The sequence below is a fragment of the Scyliorhinus torazame genome, chromosome 2, assembly GCF_047496885.1.
Source record: "Scyliorhinus torazame isolate Kashiwa2021f chromosome 2, sScyTor2.1, whole genome shotgun sequence".
Classification (NCBI taxonomy): Eukaryota; Metazoa; Chordata; class Chondrichthyes; order Carcharhiniformes; family Scyliorhinidae; genus Scyliorhinus; species Scyliorhinus torazame.
Window position 1 is genome coordinate 21,942,944 of NC_092708.1, and position 19,674 is coordinate 21,962,617.

The following is a 19,674-nucleotide window of genomic DNA, read 5'->3' on the forward strand; positions in this document are numbered from 1 at the left end:
CTACAGTGCTGCCCATCTTGCTGCGTACACAGTGACCGCTAAGGCAGCACTTCAGAAAACAAGCTGTTTGTTAGTTTTGAAGAACACTGGGAAGTCCCTGAGGATGAGAAAGGCACTATATAAATGCAAATTCATTCTTTAATCAGGAGGACGAATGGCAATGAGTGAACTGCATGGCCACCCTTGTTGCAGCTTTAACCCCTCCCCCTCTCAACCGCACATCTGGAAGAGCAGGTGAACCGACCACAATCTTTTTCCTGCCTGCGGGATCTTGCTCTGTGGCAACATGGGAGTCGAAGCCCCAAGGGGAACTGCGCTAGGAAGGAATTAACTGTGTGCAATTTTTTTTTCTGAAAGCTTACACAAGGTGGGCTGGGAACATCTTAATCAAGGACATAATCATTGTTTTCTCCTGGACTGGCTTGACAACCATCTGATAGATGAAGACGGCTGACAGGAGGCCTGAAAGATTTTGCCGGAGATGGTGGGAGATTAGAACCGGGGGGGGGGCTCCAGAAATACAACAGGGAATACTAATAGGGAATTCAGGGGGAACCTCTTCAGGGACAAGTATGTGGGACCCGGGGCGAGAGAGAATGGTTGAGGTGAATAGTGTAGATGGAGAAGCTGGATAAAGGCATGAGGGAGAAAGGAATAGGAGAACATGTGATAGGGTGATATGAAGCGAAGACTCATGTGGAGTGCAAACAGGGACTATGGGCTGCACATTCAACACAATAATAATCAACACTATCGAAAATAGTTTTTTGTTTCATATGACTTTGTTTGGCTGTACTTACAGAGCGGTAACCCCCCAGTGCGATGAGCTGAAATGTGCCGCTTCCTTGTAACAGGACAGGCCGATTATTGAGAGCAAGGGTGCTAGCACCATGGGCCCACAGTGCCGCGACGTCAGACCCTGCAGTCCCGCCAACCCCAGGAACACTTGCAGGAGTCCAGAAACAAGCACCGCGCCGCGTATCTGGAACAATCCAAAACAGATAAAACGGTTAACTGTCCCTCGTTCCCACCTCCCCCCACCCCAGTGTGAGGGTCCCCAAATACAGACAGTGACCCAAGCCGGGAATCGAACCTGGGACGCTGGAGCTGTGAGGCAACAGTGCTAACCACTGTGCTACCGTGCCGCCCCGAATGATCTTCTCTCCAGACTCAAAGAGGCAGCGGGAAACTGGCAACAGAGAGAGGGAGCAAACTCAGCACCTCTTCTTTTGAGCTCTAGAGGCTTCTGGCAAGTTTGTCTACTTTTTCTGTAGATTCGGGATCAGTTCAGGTTACAGCACTGGTTTTAGAACAATAAAGCAGATCTTTCAGCGAGAGAGAGGGAGAGAGAAAGAAATATGTTCCTTTCACTTCCAAGGCCTAAATACTTCTGCTAAGCCGTCTCTGAAACACTCATGCAGGAACCATTCGCTGACTGTTGTCAGGCAGAACACTGTCCCTGGGCAGCCCACAGATTGCCAGCCAACCAAGAAAACCAACTTCCTCCAAAACTGGTTCCTAAGATTCATTCGGCACCGACGAGTCTGGTCTCTCCTCTCCAAAATACAAAACCTGGGAACAGACTGTCCTGACAAGCAGGCTGCATCAGCTTGAGTCCTCTGCTTAAAGGCGCATTCCGATTATGGGTCCACAGACCAAAAATGATATAATAAAAGGAAAGAAAATGCGAAGAAAGGAAATAAACAGGAAGGGCTCTTACAGAACCAATTGCTCCCTGATGGTTGGGCAAACCTAGCAATTTTGCACTCATTTCAAAGGCAATCAAGTATCAGGGGCGTAACTCAAGGCCGGTTTAGCACAGTGGGCTAGACAGCTGGTTTGTAATGCCAAACAAGGCCAGCAGCGCGGGTTCAATTCCCGTACCGGCCTCCCCGAACAGGCGCCAGAATGTGGCATCTAGGGGCTTTTCACAGTAACTTCGTACTTGTGACAATAAAAGATTATTATTAACTCAATCCCGTGGTAGTCCTGCTTGGGAAGGTAGGTGCAAATAACTCCAAAAATACCCACTTCTGGGAGAGCAGATGGGATTTGGGTCAGTGTGAAATTGTAGAAATGATTGAATCTGCCTCCACCACATTCTCAGGCAGCACATTACAGAACCTAACCACCCACAGCATGAACATGCCTTCCCTCGTGCCTCCATTGGTTCTTTTGGCATTTATTTGAAATCTGTGTCCTCTGGTTCTTGACCTTGTCGCCAATCACCCTCACATTGATTCTGTCTGCACCTCCCGCTGCCTCAGGAAGGCAGACAGCATTATCAGAGACCCCTCCCACCCAGGCATTGCCTTCTTCCAGACCCTTCCATCAGGCAGAAGACACAGAAGTCTGAAGACTCGCACATCCAGACACAGGAACTGCTTCTTCCCCACAGCTACCAGACTCCTCAACAACTCCCCCTCGGACTGATCTGTTCCCTGTAAGAACACTATTCACGACGCCCTATGCTGCTCTTGCTCATGTATTTGCTTTGTTTGGCCCCTTGTTCCGCAATGTAACCAATCACTGTTTGTCGATGTACCATTTGTCAATGTTCTCTGTTGATTATTCTTTTTGCCTCCTGTGTATGTACTGTGTACATTCCCTCGGCCGCAGAAATATACTTTTCACTGTACTTCGGTACGTGTGACAATAAAGCAAATCAAATTAAATCCAATTAATGGGGACCAGTTTCGCTGTATCTACACTGTCCAGAACACGTCTCCTCTCAGTCTCCCCTCTCTCTGAAGTGAACAGCCCCAGCTTCTCCGATCCATCCATACAACTGAAGTCTCTCATCCTTGGAACCATGTTCACAAATCCTTTCTGGACTCTTTCTGATACCCTTCACGTCGATCCTGACGCCTGGCGTCCAGAATTGGATAGCCTCCTCAGCATTGAGACCGAACCAGGGTTTTACAAAGATTTCGCTCAGCCAGGGGACCCCCCTTTAACCTGCCAGTTTCCTGCCAATCTGGATGTAGCCTGCTCTATTTTTGCCGAGTTAGTTTTGGAGCCAGAGAACCAAAGGATAGGGGCTTTGCGCATCTCGCAGGCTCACACCATTGTCTAGCCGGGCTCTGAGTCAGGAGGGGAGTTCCACCTAACTGTCCCACGACTGTTCCCACACGACATAGTTGCAACGTGTGAATTTCGAAAGCATCTTACTTCACGAAGGGTGTGTTTCCATGTCTGCAGAAAGGCGTCTGTCTCTGGGCACAGAGCCCCTTCACAGGGCATGGCCATCTGGGTACCTGTATTGGTCAAATGAAAACCAGAGATAAGGAATTTGCATTAATAATAATCATCTTTATTAGTGTCACAAGTAGGCTTACATTAACACTGCAATGCAGTTACTGTGAAAAGCCCCTAGTCGCCACACTCCGGCGCCGGTTCGGGTACACAGAGGGAGAATTCAGAATGTCCAATTCACCTAACAGCACATCTTTCGGGACTTGTGGGAGGAAACCGGAGCACCCGGAGGAAACCCACGCAGACACGGGGAGAACGTGCGGACCCTGCACAGACTGTGACCCGAGCCGGGAATCGAACCCTGGGCCCTGGCACTGTGAAGCCACAGTGCTAACCTTTGTGCTACCGTGTCGCCCATAAAGTGCCATTCACCACCTGAGGACACCCCAAAGTTCTTTACAGCCAGTGACGTACGTGTGGAGATTAGACATCATTGTGACACAGGAAAGGGCAGCAGCCAGTTTGCAGACGGGAATCTCCCACCATTAGCAGCAATCTGTTTGAGAGATGTTCATTAAAGGGTAATTATTGGCCAGGACAGTGGGGAGAACTTCCCAGCTCTTTTCAAAATGAAGCCATGTGTACAATGAAATGTAAACTTGTGTTCAAAGTTCCACAGTGCAATCTGCCTGAACAACATTCTAACTCATGGAGCGACAGAACAAACAGTCAATTGGCAGCCAAATACAGACTGAGGGAATCTCTTCAGCAGAGAAACTGATCTGGACCATCTCTGTAAATACTGTGTCAGGAAACAGAGGGAGCGTTAAATACCCTGGCGGGATTCTCCGAGGCTCCGCACCGAAATCGCGATCTGCGCGGGGCCGGAGAATGGGCGTCAAACCCGAGATTGGGTCCGACGGCGCTCCCGCGATTCTCCGGACGCGGCGCCAGTCGGGGGCCGTTGAAAGAAGCCCCCGTCAGCGATTCACCAAGTACAGCTGGCCGAGTTCCCGCCGGAGTGGTTCTCTCATGGTTCCACCCGGCGGTAACTCAGCGTGGCGGCTGCGGACTCAGTCCGCGGCCGCCCTGGTGGGGGGATCATTCACGGGGGTGGGTGGGGGGCCTCCAGGACGGCCAGGCTACAGATCGGGGTCCACCGATCCACGGGCGTGCGCGATCTGGGGGGGGGGGGGGCCTATCATCTTGGTGCCGGTCCGCGGTGTGGGTCGGCCATGTCACGCGACGCGGCCGCCGCTGCGCGCATGTGCGGACCCCCGACCGGAAGTGCAGGGTCCCATATCGGCAGCCAGAGCTGCGAGGAGCACTCCGGGGCCCTGCCAGCCCCCTGCAAATCGGAGAATCACCCTGGACTTTCTCCAGGAAAGTCCAGAGTAATTCACACACGTGTTTCCGCTGGCGTGGGAACATCGCCCCATTATTGGAGAATCCCACCCCCTATGTTTGTGCCTGTGAGTATAGGGTATCGCTTTAGGTATGTTTACTTTTGTGTTTCTGTATTTGAAAGGGTTACACTTTGGCTTTGATGCATGCGCGGTAATGAGGATTTATGATGAGAAAGCAAACAGGGTTTAAAGGAAAACTAGGCTGTTTCTTAGCAACCAGGGGTCAATCTGGGACAGAAAGAACTTTTGAGTTAGCTGTCAGCTGGGGTCAGGAGAAACTGGGCGGGACAAGGGAGCTGCAGGGAGCAGACTTCCCCAAAAAACAAAACAAAAAGTCCCTAATAATCAGGGAGTGAGGACAAAAAGAGTCTCAGCAAAACATTTAAGTTAAAGGAACAAAGAACAAGATGGCGAACAAGGTCCTGTTCAGGAGAATTCAAGTCAAAAGCAGAGAAACTGCTCTCATTAAAAAGACAGCTGCAAGAACCAAATTTAAAGTCAGCTAGGTGGGGAGCCAGACATCGGAGATAAATCAAAAGTTTGGTGATATCGTTTGACATTTGTTTTCCTGGGAAGAAGTGGCGTTCAGTCGGCATGGTTCAGTACCTGAGAACTTGAATGCATGAGACAATCCAAGGCAGAGGAATACCGAAAGGTGAGGTGGAAATCCTGGAGGCGGATTCTTGATGAAGACATTGAGAGAAAGCTTTGTTTGTGACAGGATTCCAAAGTGTGTTCTTCGAGAGTGGACTTTGGAAACGCTTGTGTGGAAACAATTGAGTCCCCGTGAGACCCATTGTCTCACAGTGTTTCTGAGGGGATTTAATGAGAAATGCACAGAGCTGTTTTAGGTGGTACCAGTCACTTTTTTTCAGAGTGTGGTGTGTCTGATCGCAGTTTGCCTATTGGTTTACATGGACTGTGTGCTTCCTGAGAACATTAGAGTACAAGTTGGATTTTTTTGTTATCCTTACAAATCTGTATATATTTGTAATGGTACAACTGGGGTGAATGAATATTGTATTATAGTTAATCTTTTCTTGTTTAATAAATGATTTATTCTTTTGTTAAATGTTAATCAGCAGTTCTGTGACTCTGGTCATCCATGTCTCTAAAGAAAAAATAAAGTTTGGATCTATCAAGGGCAGCACGATGGCGCAGTGGTTAGCACTTCTGCCTACGGCGGCGCTGAGGACCCGGGTTCGATCCTGGCCCTGGGTCACTGTCCGTGTGGATTTTGCACATTCTCCCCGTGTCTGGGTGGGTTTCACTCCCACAACCCAAAGATGTGCAGGGTAGGTGGATTGGCCACGCTAAATTGCCCCTTAATTGGAAAAAAAAATAATTGGGTACTCTAAATTTATTTTTAAAATAGGATCTATCAAGCCGGGTTCCATCTTGGGATCTATCTTGCCTGGTAGTAACGTCAGCTGGGGTCGTAGCAGTTGCAAGAGCTGGTTAGAGGTTGAACATTCTGTGGAGAGTAACTCACCTCAAAGCCTGTCCACTATCTACAAGACACAAGTCAGGAGTGTGATGGAATACTCTCCACTTGCCTGGATGACTGCAGCTCCAACAACACTCAAGAAACTCACCACCATCCAGGGAAAAGCAGCCCGCATTGGTTGGCAGCCCTTCACCACGTTCAACATCCATTCCCTCCACCACCGACGCACAGTGGCAGCCGTGTGCACCATCTACAAGGTTCACTGCAGGAAGTCACCAAGGTTCCTCAGGCAGCACCTTCCAAACTCACGACCTCGACCATCTGGAAGGACAAGAGCAGCAGATACCTGGGAACCCCACCACCTGGAGGTTCCCCTCCAAGTCACTCACCATCCTGACTTGGAAATATGTCACCGCTCCTTCACTGTCGCTGGGGCAGAATTCTGGAACTCCCTCCCTAACAGCACTGTGGATGTACCTACACCACATAGATTGCAGCGGCTCAAGAAGGCAGCTCACCACTACCTTCTCAAGGATAATTGGGGATGGGCGATAAAGGCGCTCATATCTTGCGAACAAATAAATAATTTTTTAAAACTTCTTCCTGTTGTCCGGGATATGCTGAAATTTGTTCAGTTTTCTCACTTTATTTTGCTTGCGCCTGCTGCAGGCAGGCGTTGCATCAAAGTCTGTTTTCTTTTTAACCTGATGGGGGCGCTTTTGAGCCTGCGTTGGCCGTCAGCCTAAACGGCGACACGGGCTCAAAATCCTGCGGGAGTCGGGAAACGAGATTCTTACCGGCAGGATCTCGTTTCCCGCCCCCCCCCCCTCAAAGGGCCAGAAAATCTGGGCCAAAAACCTGGCTGGGCAGCTGGAGAGTTACATGTCGGTTTTCATCCCGAACCTTACGCTCTGGGGATTGAAGCTAGCCCCTCTCTGTTGTGCGGGCTCATGACTGGTGCAATGGCCAACTGCGCCAGCAGGTGGAGCACTCAGTCAGACTACATTCTCTCCCCCCCCTCGGCAAGCACCCCCCCCCCCACCCCCCCCACCTCCCAGGCCATCACGATGAAGGTAGGGAGGCTGATGGAGCGAGTGTGAGCAGACAGACACCAAATGGAAGACAGAGGAATTGGGGAGGACAGAGATTAATGAGAAATAAACTATGCAACTTTGCAACATTTGAATCCAGTGCGAAGCAGCCAGTCGAGAACAGTAGTGGCTGATGGAGCATTGTTGCCATTCACAGACGAGTAAAGAACATCAGCATTTCTCCCCCACCCACCCCGACTTTAAGAATGATACTTTCTTTTGTTGTCCGGGATGTACTCTGCTGGGTTGACAGTGTTTAGTGGGTAGAGTGGATGAGTTGTGTATAGAATTTCCCAGCATTCTGTGTCTCCACTTGCCTCCCGGGACGACTGCACATTCCAAACACCATTCACCTCACCGAAGCTCCTTCGGCCTTGGTCAACGCTGTTCTACCGCTGGCCACTAGGAGGCCGCGTGAGAGATCTTTCAGGAAACTCGGGTCCCTCTCCTGACTCTTAACCACTAAGGAGTTGATTAACGGCGAGGCCTTGTCCCTCAGTAGTTAATGTGCAGGTTCAGCCGGCAGTTAAGGCAAATGCAGTGCAAGCATTCATGTCAAGAGGGCTAGAATACAAGAGCAGGGATGTACTTCTGAGGCTCTGGTCAGACCCCATTTGGAGTATTGTGAGCAGTTTTGGGCCCTGTATCTAAGGAAGGATGTGCTGACCTTGGAAAGGGTCCAGAGGAGGTTCACAAGAATGATCCCTGCAATGAAGAGCTTTGTCGTATGAGGAACGGTTGCGGACTCTGGGTCTGTACTCGGAGTTTAGAACGATGAGAGGGGATCTTATTGAAACTTACAGGATACTGCGAGGCCTGGAGAGAGTGGACGTGGAGAGGATGTTTCCACTTGTAGGAAAAACTGGAAGCAGAGGACACCGGACGGGATTCTCCGACCCTGCGCCGGGTCGGAGAATCGCCGGGGTTCGGCATGAATCCCGCGCCCGCCGTCCTCCCAATTCTCCCGCCCCCCCCCCCAAAACCTGGCCCGGCATGAGTCGCGCAGCCCGCCTCGGAGAATGGCGGGGTCCGGCGCAACTCAATGGGCACCGGGGCCGCCTGAATTCTCCGGCCCGCGATGGGCCGCAGTCCCGTCCGTCTGTAGCCGGTCCCGCCGGCGTAAATCAGAGTAGGTCCCTTACCGGCGGGACCTGGGGGCGCGGGCGGGCTCCGAGGTTCCTGGGGGGTCGCGGGGGGATCTTGCCCCGGGAGGTGCCCCCATGGTGGCCTGGCGGTCGGGGCCCACCGATCCGTGGGGGGGGGGCCTGTGCCGTGGGGGCACTCTATTTCTCCACATCGGCCATTGTGGTGCTCCGCGATGGCCGATGCGGAAGTGAATCCCTGTGCGCATGCGCGGGGGTGACGCCAGCATGCGTTGGCGCTCCCGCGCATTCGCCGACTCGCGGCGGCCGGCGGAGGCCCTTCGGCGCCGGTTGGCGTGGCGCCAGGCACCTATCCCTCCGGCCGGCGGGGCGCCAACCACTCCGGGGCAGGCCTGGCCCCTGAAGGTGTGGAGACTTCCCCTTTGGGGCGGCACGACGCCGGAGTGGTTCCCGCCACTCCATCCCGCCGGAACCCCCCGCCCCGCCGGGTATGGGAGAATCCCGCCCACAATCTCTGACTAAAGGGATGATCCTTTAAAACAGAGATGAGGAGGAATTTGTTCAGCCAGAGGCTGGAGAATCTGTGGAACTCTTTGCCGCGGAAGGCTCTGGAGGCAAAAATCACTGAATGTCTTCAAGACAGAGACAGATAGGTTCCTGATTAATAAGGGGATCAGGGGTTATGGGGAGAAGGCAGGAGAATGGGGATGATTGAATGGCGGAGCAGACTCGAAGGGCCGAGTGGCCTAATTCTGCTTCTGTGTCTTATGGTCTTATGGTCTCCCTATCAGGTCTCTATTCCCCTGTGCTATGGCGTTTCAACGTGCAGGAAAGTAACAGGCAACAGGCAAGCTGTCTTCCCAGCTTGGGATGAAAGGGGTTCAGTTAGAGACGGAGGGTTGCAGGCTTGTGTTCCCTCGAGAATAGAAAATTCAGACGTTTCCCTAATCGAGCCAATAGAATTGGGGAATAATAAATCGGGGCAGGAGTAGGTTAACAGAGCCACTTCCACTGGCGGGGAAGTCCAGAGCAGGGAGGCAGAACATTATCGGTCGAGCTAAGCTGCTGAGGAGCGATGTCAGGAAGCACTTCTTCACGCTGAGGGTAACGGAAATACGGAACTCTCTCCTCAAAATGTTTCTGAGGCTGGAGGGGTTGGGGTTGGGTGGTGGGGGCAGGGATTCTGGAGACGGTGGAGGGGGGCGTATTTGAAAACCACAAGATTGGTAGATTTTTATTGGGCATGGGTGTTAAGGCGGGAATCAAGATGGGCAAATGGGAATAAGGTACAGACCGACCGTGATCTAACTGAACGGTAGGACATCTGTGATGGACCGATTGGCCTCCTTATCTTCTCATGTCTGGTATCGAACCCTCCAGCATTACCCTGGAATCATCAGGGGTTAAAAGTTGATCTTCAGAGCAGAAGCGACCCAGGACGATAAGTTCAAAGACGTGCAGGTTAGGTGGATTGGCCATGCTGAATTGCCCTTAGTGTCCAAAAAAAAGGTTAAGTGGGGTTACTGGGTTACGGGGATAGGGTAGATACATGGGCTTCAGTAGGGTGCCCTTTGTAAGGACCGGTGCAGTCTCGATGGGCTGAATGGCCTCCTTCTGCACTGTAAATTCTCTGATTCTATGATAGTGAGAGCGGCCTTTAAAAAAAATATTTTAAACTTCCTTTCTGATGTCTATTTTATTAGTTACGGAGGCATTGGAGGACAGGAAGGGAAGGAGGAGTTATTTGATTGAGAATCTCAGAATATCGAAATGGTGAACAAGGGCTCTGTCACTTTCCAATTAGAAGCATAGCAGAGAGTAGAAGTCGGCCACTCGGACCTGCTTGACCGTTCAATAAGATCACGGCAGACAAAAACCTGTCTAACTTAGCCTTGAACAAATTCAATGATCCAACCTCCACTGATTTCTGGAGACGACAATACCAGACACCAAAGACCCTCTGGTAGAAGCGATTTCTCCTCACCTCCGTCTCAAAAGGGAGACCTCTTGTTTTTAGGGCGTGTCCCTGAGTTTAGTCTCCCCCGGAAGAGGAAACCTCCTCCAGTTGTCCACCCTATCAAGCGCCCTCAGGATCTTAGATGTGTTAATGAATAACTAGCCACAGGAAGGCAGATCGTCACGAGGATGGACATGTCAGGTGATTAATCGGAGGGGGTTGAGGGGGGGGGGCCCTGGGAGTGTATGGGGGGGGTGGGCAATGGGAGGTCAGAGGTCAAGTGATAAAGTGATGGAATACATCCAGCCTGTAGTTCAAGTTCAAGGAGAGGGGAATAGGTTCAGTGGCGATGTGCGGGGGACGTTTTTTACACAGAGAGTGGTGGTGGCCTGGAATGCACTGCCAAGTTGAGGCAGGTACGTTGAAGACTTATCTGGATAGACACATGAACAGACGGGGTATAGAAGGGTACAGGCGTTTGGTCTAGATAGAACACGTGATCGGCGCAGGCTTAGAGGGCCAAAAGGCCTGTTCCGGTGCTGTATTGTTCTTTGTTCTTCTTTTGTTCTGTAGTAGCTGGCCCCTTTAACATCGGATGGGGCATGTGACACCATTACCCAATGGGAAAAGAGCGCAGGGATCTTGGTGCAGAGTGTAGGCTTTTGGCAACCAGTGTCGATCCTAGAGCTAGTCGTGATAACATTGTGAAAGATTCCGTGTAAATGGCCATTTGCAAGTAGACCACTGTAATGCAATAGACCAATCCTCCTTTTGCTGTACAGCTGGAAAGGCAAGCCTAACATTTCCCAACATACAAAAAACTCTCCTGCCATTGAAAGGGATATTTCCAATGAAGTGTTACAGAAGGATATCATCGTACCGTTATGATGGGAGTTGTTGGTTTTCATGGGAGATGAGGCGAGAATCGCGGCTGGGATCAAATATTCAAAAGATGGAGCCTGCATGAGCGGTAATCTGGAAAGGATCAGACAAAGCAAAGAGAAAGAAAGAACATTCTTAACCAACTTACAACACTCACTGATGCATCAATATTTTGAGCTATTCGTTGTGAACTTGAAGCCCTCTTCAAAAACGAATGAAATTTTTTCATTTATATAGCGTCTTTCACACATCCCAAAGTGCTTTACAGCCAATGAAGTTATTGGGGAGGCCTTGGCGCATTGCCACTGGACTAGCAATCCAGAGACCAGGGTTCAAATCCCCCCACGGCAGACGGTGAAATTTGGATTCAGTAAAAGAAATCGGGAATTAAAAGTCCGATGGTGACTGTGAAACCACTGTTGGTTGTCGTAAAAGCCCATCTGGTTCACTAATGCCCTTGAGGGAAGGAGAACATGTGACTCCAGATCCACAGCAAGGTGGTTGGCGCAGCAAGCATGAGGGTTGGCAATAAATGGTGCGTAGCCAGTGGCACCCGCAGCCCATTGGTGAATTCAAAGAAAGTATTTTTGAAGTGCAATCAATTTGTGTCCTCTGGTTTACCGGTCTCCCTGGCATCAGGCACGGTTCCTCACAACTATCAAACCCCCAGAACTACTAAGATAACAATACAATACAACAGACGCCAATGACCAAAACCGGTGTTCAAGTATACTCAACTGACTGTACAATTAAACCTCATTTCCACTGGATTGATCACTTCTGTTCTGCCGGTGTGCGAGGGGGCCGACTTACCAGGGGTAAGCCATGGGGTACAGGTGTCTGGCACAGAGTCTGTCCCTGTTGCTCAGAAGGGCAGGGGAGAGAGGAGCAGAGAGTCATTGGAGATTCCATAGTTAGGGGGATAGATAGGAGATTCTGTGGGAACGAGAGAGACTCGTGGTTGGTGAGTTGCCTCCCAGGTGCCAGGGTCCGTGATGTCTCGGATCGTGTTTTCGGGATCCTTAAGGGGGAGGGGGAGCAGCCCCAAGTCGTGGTCCACATAGGTACCAACGACATAGGTAGGAAAAGGGATAGGGATGTAAGGCAGGAATTCAGGGAACTAGGGTGGAAACTTAGATCTAGGACAAACAGACTTATTATCTCTGGGTTGTTACCCGTGCCAGGTGCTAGCGAGACGAGGAATAGGGAGAGAGTTGAGTTGAACACGTGGCTACAGGTATGGTGCAGGAGGGAGAGTTTCAGATTGGGGCTCATTCTGGGGTCAGTGGGACCTCTACAAACGGGATGGTCTACACCTGGACCAGAGGGGTACCAATATCCTGGGGGCGAAATTTGCTAATGCTCTTCGGGAGGGTTTAAACTAGTTCAGCAGGGGCTTGGGAACCTGAATTGTAGCTCCAGTATTCAAGAGGTTGAGAGTATTGAGGTCATGAGTAAGGTTTCAAAGTTGCAGGAGTGTACCGGCAGGCAGCAAGGTGGTTTAAAGTGTGTCTTCTTCAATGCCAGGAGTATCCGGAATAAGGTGGGTGAACTTGCGGCATGGGTTGGTACATGGGACTTCGATGTTGTGGCCATTTTGGAGACATGGATAGAGCAGGGACAGGAATGGTTGTTGCAGGTGCCGGGGTTTAGATATTTCAGTAAGCTCAGGGAAGGTGGTAAAAGAGGGGGAGGGGTGGCATTGTTAATCAAGGACAGTATTACGGTGGCAGAAAGGACGTTTGATGAGGACTACTGAGGTAGTATGGGCTGAGGTTAGAAACAGGAAAGGAGAGGTCACCCTGTTAGGGGTTTTCTATAGGCCTCCGAAGAATTTCAGAGATGTAGAGGAAAGGATTGCAAAGATGCTTCTGGATAGGAGCGAAAGCAACAGGGTAGTTGTTATGGGGGACTTTAACGTTCCAAATATTGACTGGAAACGCTATAGTTTGAGTACTTTAGATGGGTCCGTTTTTGTCCAATGTTTGCAGGAGGGTTTCCTGACACAGTATGTAGATAGGCCAACGAGAGGTGAGGCCATTTTGGATTTGGTACTGGGTAATGAACCAGGCCAGGTGCTAGATTTGGAGGTAGCACTTTGGTGATAGTGACCACAATTCGATTACGTTTACTTTCGTAATGGAAAGGGATAGGTATATACCGCAGGGCAAGAGTTATATCTGGGGGAAAGGCAATTATGATGCGATGAGGCAAGACTTAGGATGCATCAGATGGAGAGGAAAACTGCAGGGGATGTGCACAATGGAAATGTGGAGCTTGTTCAAGGAACAGCTACTGTGTGTCCTTGATAAGTATGTACCTGTCAGGCAGGGAGGAAGTGGTCGAGCAAGGGAACCGTGGTTTACTAAAGCAGTCGAAACATTTGTCAAGAGGAAGAAGGAGGCTTATGTAAAGATGAGACATGAAGGTTCAGTTAGGGCGCTCGAGAGTTACAAGTTAGCTAGGAAGGATCTAAAGAGAGAGCTAAGAAGAGCCAGGAGAGGACATGAGAAGTCTTTGGCAGGTAGGATCAAGGATAACCCTAAAGCTTTCTATAGATATGCCAGGAATAAAAGAGTAGGGCCAGTCAAGGACAGTAGTGGGAAGTTGTGCGTGGAGTCCAAGGAGATAGGAAAGGTGCTAAATGAATATTTTTCGTCAGTATTCACACAGGAAAAAGATAGTGTTGTCGAGGAGAATACTGAGATTCAGGCTACTAGACTAGAAGGGCTTGAGGTTCATAAGAAGGAGGTGTTAGCAATTCTGGAAAGTATGAAAATAGATAAGAGGGTCTGGTTTAGCACACTGGGCTAAATCGCTGGCTTTGAAAGCAGACCAAGGCAGGCCAGCAGTGCGGGTTCAATTCTCGTACCAGCCTCCCCGAACAGGCGCCGGAATGTGGCAACTAGGGGCTTTTAACAGTAACTTCATTTGAAGCCTACTTGTGACAATACGCGAATTTCATTTTCATTTCATTTCACAAGTCCCCTGGGCCGGATGGGATTTATCCTAGGATTCTCTGGGAAGCTAGGGAGGAGATTGCTGAGCCTTTGGCTTTGATCTTTAAGTCATCTTTGTCGACAGGAATAGTGCCAGAAGACTGGAGGGTAGCAAATGTTGTCCCCTTGTTCAAGAAGGGGAGTAGAGACAACCCCGGTAGCTATAGACCAGTGAGCCTTACTTCGTTGTGGGCAAAATCTTGGAAAGGTTTATAAGAGATAGGATGTATAATCATCTGGAAAGGAATAATTTGATTAGAGATAGTCAACACAGTTTTGTGAAGGGTAGGTCGTGCCTCACAAACCTTATTGAATTATTTGAGAAGGTGACCAAACAGGTGGATGAGGGTAAAGCAGTTGATGTGGTGTATATGGATTTCAGTAAAGCGTTTGATAAGGTTCCTCATGGTAGGCTACTGCAGAAAATACGGAGGCATGGGATTCAGGTTGATTTGGCAGTTTGGATCAGAAATTGGCTAGCTGGAAGAAGACAAAGGGAGGTGGTTGATGGGAAATGTTCAGCCTGGAGTCCAGTTACTAGTGGTGTACCACAAGGACCTGTTTTGGGGCCACTGCTGTTTGTCATTTTTATAAATGACCTGGAGGAGGGCGTAGAAGGATGGGTGAGTAAATTTGCAGATGACACTAAAGTCGGTGGAGAGTGTGGACAGTGCGGAAGGATGTTACAAGTTACAGAGGGACATAGATAAGCTGCAGCACTGGGCTGAGAGGTGGAAACTGGAGTTTAATGCAGAAAAGTGTGAGGTGATTCATTTTGGAAGGAATAACAGGAAGACAGAGTACTGGGCTAATGGTAAGATTCTTGGCAGTGTGGATGAACAGAGAGATCTCTGTGTCCATGTACATAGATCCCTGAAAGTTGCCACCCAGGTTGAGAGGGTTGTTAAGAAGGCGTATGGTGTGTTAGCTTTTATTGGTAGAGGGATTGAGTTTTGGAGCCACGAGGTCATGTTGCAGCTGTACAAAACTCTGATGCGGCCGCATTTGGAGTATTGCGTGCAATTCTGGTTGCCACATTATAGGAAGGATATGGAAGCATTGGAAAGGGTGCAGAGGAGATTTACCACAATGTTGCCTGGTATGGAGGGAAGATCTTATGAGGAAAGGCTAAGGGACTTGAGGCTGTTTTCGTTAGAGAGAAGAAGGTTAAGAGGTGACTTAATTGAGGCATAAGAGATGATCAGAGGATTGGATAGGGTGGACAGTGAGAGCCTTTTTTCTAGGATGGTGATGTTTAGCACGAGGGAACATAGCTTTAGATAGGGGTTTAGATATAGGATAGATGTCAGAGGTAGGTTCTTTACTCAGAGAGTAATAAGGGCATGGAATGCCCTGCCTGCAACAGTAGTGGACTCGCCAACACTAAGGGCATTCAAATGGTCATTGGATAATCATATAAGGGAATAGTGTAGATGGGCTTTCGATTGGTTTCACAGGTCGGCGCAACATCGAGGGACGAAGGGCCTGTACTGCGCTGTAATGTTCTATGTTCTGTGTTCTATGTTCTATCTTCAGGCGAAATAGGGAAGGAGGTAAAAGAGGAGGGGGTGTCACAATTATGATCAGGGAATCAATTACAGCAGTAAGGAGGGATGCCATTTTAGAAAGCTCTTCAACTGAAGCCATATGGGTAGAACCTAAAAACCATGGGAGCAATCACATTGCTGGGAGTGTTCAATAGGCCCCCAACAGTCCAAGAGAAATAGGAGAGCAGATATGTAGGCAAATTTAAGAGAAATGTAAAAGTAATAGGGTAATGATAATGGAGGGCTTCAACTTCCCCAACATTAACTGGGGTATGCATAGTGTAAAAGATTTAGAAGGATCAACATTTTTTTAATGCATCCAGGGGAACCTTTTAAGCCAGCATGTAGAAGGTCCTATAAGAGAGGGGGTCCTGGATTTAATTTTCGGTAACGAAGCTGGGCAAGTGGTTGAAGTATCAGTGGGGGAGCATTTTGCAGACAGCGATCATAACTCGGTGAGGTTCAAGATTGTTATGGAAAAGGACAAAGACGTGCCTGAGATCAAAGTTCCAAACTGGGCAAAGGCCGATTTTAATAAGATCAGATATGATTTGGCCAGAGTGGACTGGGAGCGGACACTTTTAGGTAAATCAGTGGGACGCATTCAAAAAGGAAATGGGGAGGGTACAGGGCCAATTCTTCCAATCAAGTAAAGTGTGGGACCAACAAATCCAGTGAGCCCTGGATATCGAGGGATGTACAGCACTGGATCAGGAGAAAAAGGGAGGCTTACAAGAGATATCGAGGGCTCAAAACAGCATAAGCCCGAGAAGTGTACAGAATGTGCAAGAGGGAACTTAAAAAGGAATTCAGAATTGGCTGGCTGAACGAAGACAGCGAGTGGTAGTGGATAGAAAGTATTTAACCTGGAGGTCGGTGACCAGTGGTGTCCCACAAGGATCTGTTCTGGGACCTCTGCTCTTTGTGGTTTTTATAAATTACTTGGATGAGGGGGTGGAAGGGTGGGTTAGTAAGTTTGCCGATGACGTGAAGGTTGGGGGAGTTATAGATAGTGTTGAGGGTTGTTGCAGGTTACAACAGGATATTGACAGGACGCAGAGCTGGGCTGAGAAGTGGCAGATGGAGTTCAACCTTGATAAATGTGAAGTGATTCAGTTTGGAAGGTCGAATTTGAATGCTGAATACAGGGTTAAAGGCAGGATTCTTGGAAGTGTGGATGAACAGAGGGATCTTGGGGTCCACGTACATCGATCCCTCAAAGTTGCTACCCAGATTGATAGGGTTGTTAAGAAGGTGTATGGTGTGTTGGCTTTCATTAACAGGGGGATTGAGTTTAAGAGCCGCGAGGTGTTGCTGCAACTTTATAAAACCCTGGTTAGACCACACTTGGAATATTGTGTCCAGTTCTGGTCGCCCCATTATAGGAAGGATGTGAATGCTGTGGAAAGGGTACAGAGGAGATTTACCAGGATGCTGCCTGGACTGGAGGGCATGTCTTATGAAGAAAGGTTGAAGGAGGTGGGGCTTTTCTCATTGGAGCGAAGAAGGAAGAGAGGTGACATTACAGAGGTGTACAAGATGGTGAGAGGCATGGATAGCGTGGACAGCCAGAGAATTTTGCCCAGGGCAGAGATGGCTGTCACGAGGGGACATAGTTTTAAGGTGATTGGAGGAAGGTATAGGGGAGATGTCAGAGGTTGGTTCTTTACACAGAGAGTGTGGGGGGGGGGGGGGGGGGGGTGCATGGAATGCACTGCCAACGGAGGCGACGGAGTCAGAGTCATTAGGGACATTTAAGCGACTCTTGGACAGGCACATGGACAGCAGTAAATTGAAGGGGTGTAGGTTAGGTTGATCTTAGACTAGGATAAATGGTCGGCACAACATTGTGGGCCGAAGGGCCCGTACTGTGCTGTACTGTTCTATGTTCTATGAATTTAGGAGAGCAAAAAGGGGACATGAAAAGATACTGGCAGGTAAAATCAAAGAAAATCCTAAGTTGTTTTAATAATAATAATATTTATTAGAGTGACAAGTAGGCTTACATTAACACTGCAATGAAGTGAATATCCCCAAGTCGCCACACTCCGGCGCCTGTTCGGGTACACTGAGGGGGAATTCAGAATGTCCAATTCACCTAACAAACACGTCTTTCGGGACTTGTGGGAGGAAACCGGAGCGCCTGGAGGAAACCCACGCAGACACAGGGAGAACGTGCAGACTCCACACAGACAGAGACCCAAGCCGGGAATCAAACCCAGGTCCCTGGCGTGTGAAACAACAGTGCTAACCACTGTGTTGCTGTGCCCCCCAAGGCAGGAGGTTTAGAGGGGATGTGAGGAAAATCTTCTTCACCCAGAGTTTGGAGGGAGTCTGGAACCTGTTGCCTGAAAGGGTGGTGGAGGCAGAGACCCTCATAACATTTCGGAAGTATTTGGATGTGCGCTTGCTATGCCAAGGCACACACAGCTATGGGCCAAGTGCTGGAAAATGGGATTAGAATAGTTAGGTGGATGTTTTTGACCGCCGCAGACGCGGTGGGCCGAAGTGGCCCTTCTGTGCTGTCGACCTCTCTCTTGGAGATCGTCCCATTTTGGGAGCCGTGGCCACCCAAACTGCACCAAGGGAAGGGGGAAACACCAAACTAAACTCCCAGGATGTATCAAACCAGCTTGCAGGCCAGGGTAAAAGGGCAGAGAAATTAGACAAACGACTAACTACAAACAGGCGACTAATTATGACTGAACTGCAGTACAAGATCTTAAGGGAGAAGGTTCTAGGGCTGGCTTCAATGCAATGGGCTGAATGGCCTCCTTCTGTCCTCTAAGAGCTAGAGTGCCGATTTAACCGTCAGTGTCATACATTGGTAAAGGGCATTAATTGAACATCAGAACAAAGGCAGCCTGTGACAGTACAGTCCGTGATATAACACTTGACTGAAGAAGGTTCAGGCGCCAAGCCGCAGAAATCATCCCGTCACATTCAAATCCAGGAGCTGTTTATGGAACAGCAAACAATGCACCAACGAGCAATAAATCACTGTTGTTAAACATGGCTACGATCCTGGGCAAGGGCTCAAACAGAGTCTCTCTGTGGTGGGGGTGGAGGGGCTGCAGAGAGCGACAGTGCTGCTATTCAGAGCCAGTTCAGTCCTCCAGTTCTGATTTACGCTGCACATTTTCAGTCGTGCTTTGAAGCCAAAATTCCCTTTGCCCGCACGTCAAGCGGGTAACGTCAATGCACCCATGCTGTTTCTATTTGAAGACAAAGTTTCATTGTTCAACGAGTCACCCTGCGTCGAATGGCCAAGGGAGCAGCCAGTTTCTAATCAGCAACTCTTCAAACGCACAATAACAAAATATAAAGCCTCCTTTATATCACAACACCCAGCAAGCAATTTCGAAACGTCCATGGAGACCCCAGGGAGCAGATCTGATCGGCACGTGTCAGGCCTTCACTTAACCTGCTACAGACAAACCTGGGTTTAATGCCTTGCTGGCTGTGTTGGGATGATCTGCTCTGCCCGGCTACGGGACGGGATTCTCCGCCCCGCCGCGCTCCTGCCCCGGCTGGCCGGCGGGATTCTCCGTTACGCCGGCCGGTCAATGGGGTTTCCCATTGTGGGGCAGCCCCACGCCGTCGGGAAACCCCCGGGCTGCCGGGGTAACGGAGAATCACGCCGGCGGAGAATCCCGGCCATGGTCCGGTCAGAGATTCCTTTGCCACCCAGGGGAAGCACTGTACTGTCAAAGATGCAGCTCTCAGAGGATGTTGCGCCGACCTGTGAAACCACTCTAAAGCCCATCTACACTATTCCCTTATCGTCCATATGTCTATCCAATGGCCATTTGAATGTCCTTAGTGTTGGCGAGTCCACTACTGTTGCAGGCAGGGCATTCCACGCCCTTACTACTCTTTGAGTAAAGAACCTACCTCTGACGTCTGTCTTATATCTATCTCCCCTCAATTTAAAGCTATGTCCCCTCATGCTAGACATCACCACCCGAGGAAAAAGGCTCTCACTGTCCACCCTATCTAATCCTCTGATCATCTTGTATGCCTCAATTAAGTCACCTCTTAACCTTC

General features: G+C 49.6%; 1 protein-coding gene across 3 annotated transcripts in view; it reads right to left on the bottom strand.

The window, feature by feature from the left end:
• The window catches only part of slc23a3 (solute carrier family 23 member 3), a 98,202-nt gene that overhangs the window by 63,238 nt on the left and 15,290 nt on the right, over nt 1-19,674 (bottom strand). For all 3 annotated transcript variants that reach the window (XM_072469402.1, XM_072469393.1, XM_072469385.1), the window contains 3 exons: nt 11,080-11,174; nt 3,172-3,257; nt 801-982 (listed from right to left, as the gene is read on the bottom strand). In XM_072469402.1, coding sequence (XP_072325503.1) covers nt 801-982; nt 3,172-3,257; nt 11,080-11,174 — 363 coding nt within the window. The remainder of the gene's footprint in view (nt 1-800; nt 983-3,171; nt 3,258-11,079; nt 11,175-19,674) is intronic.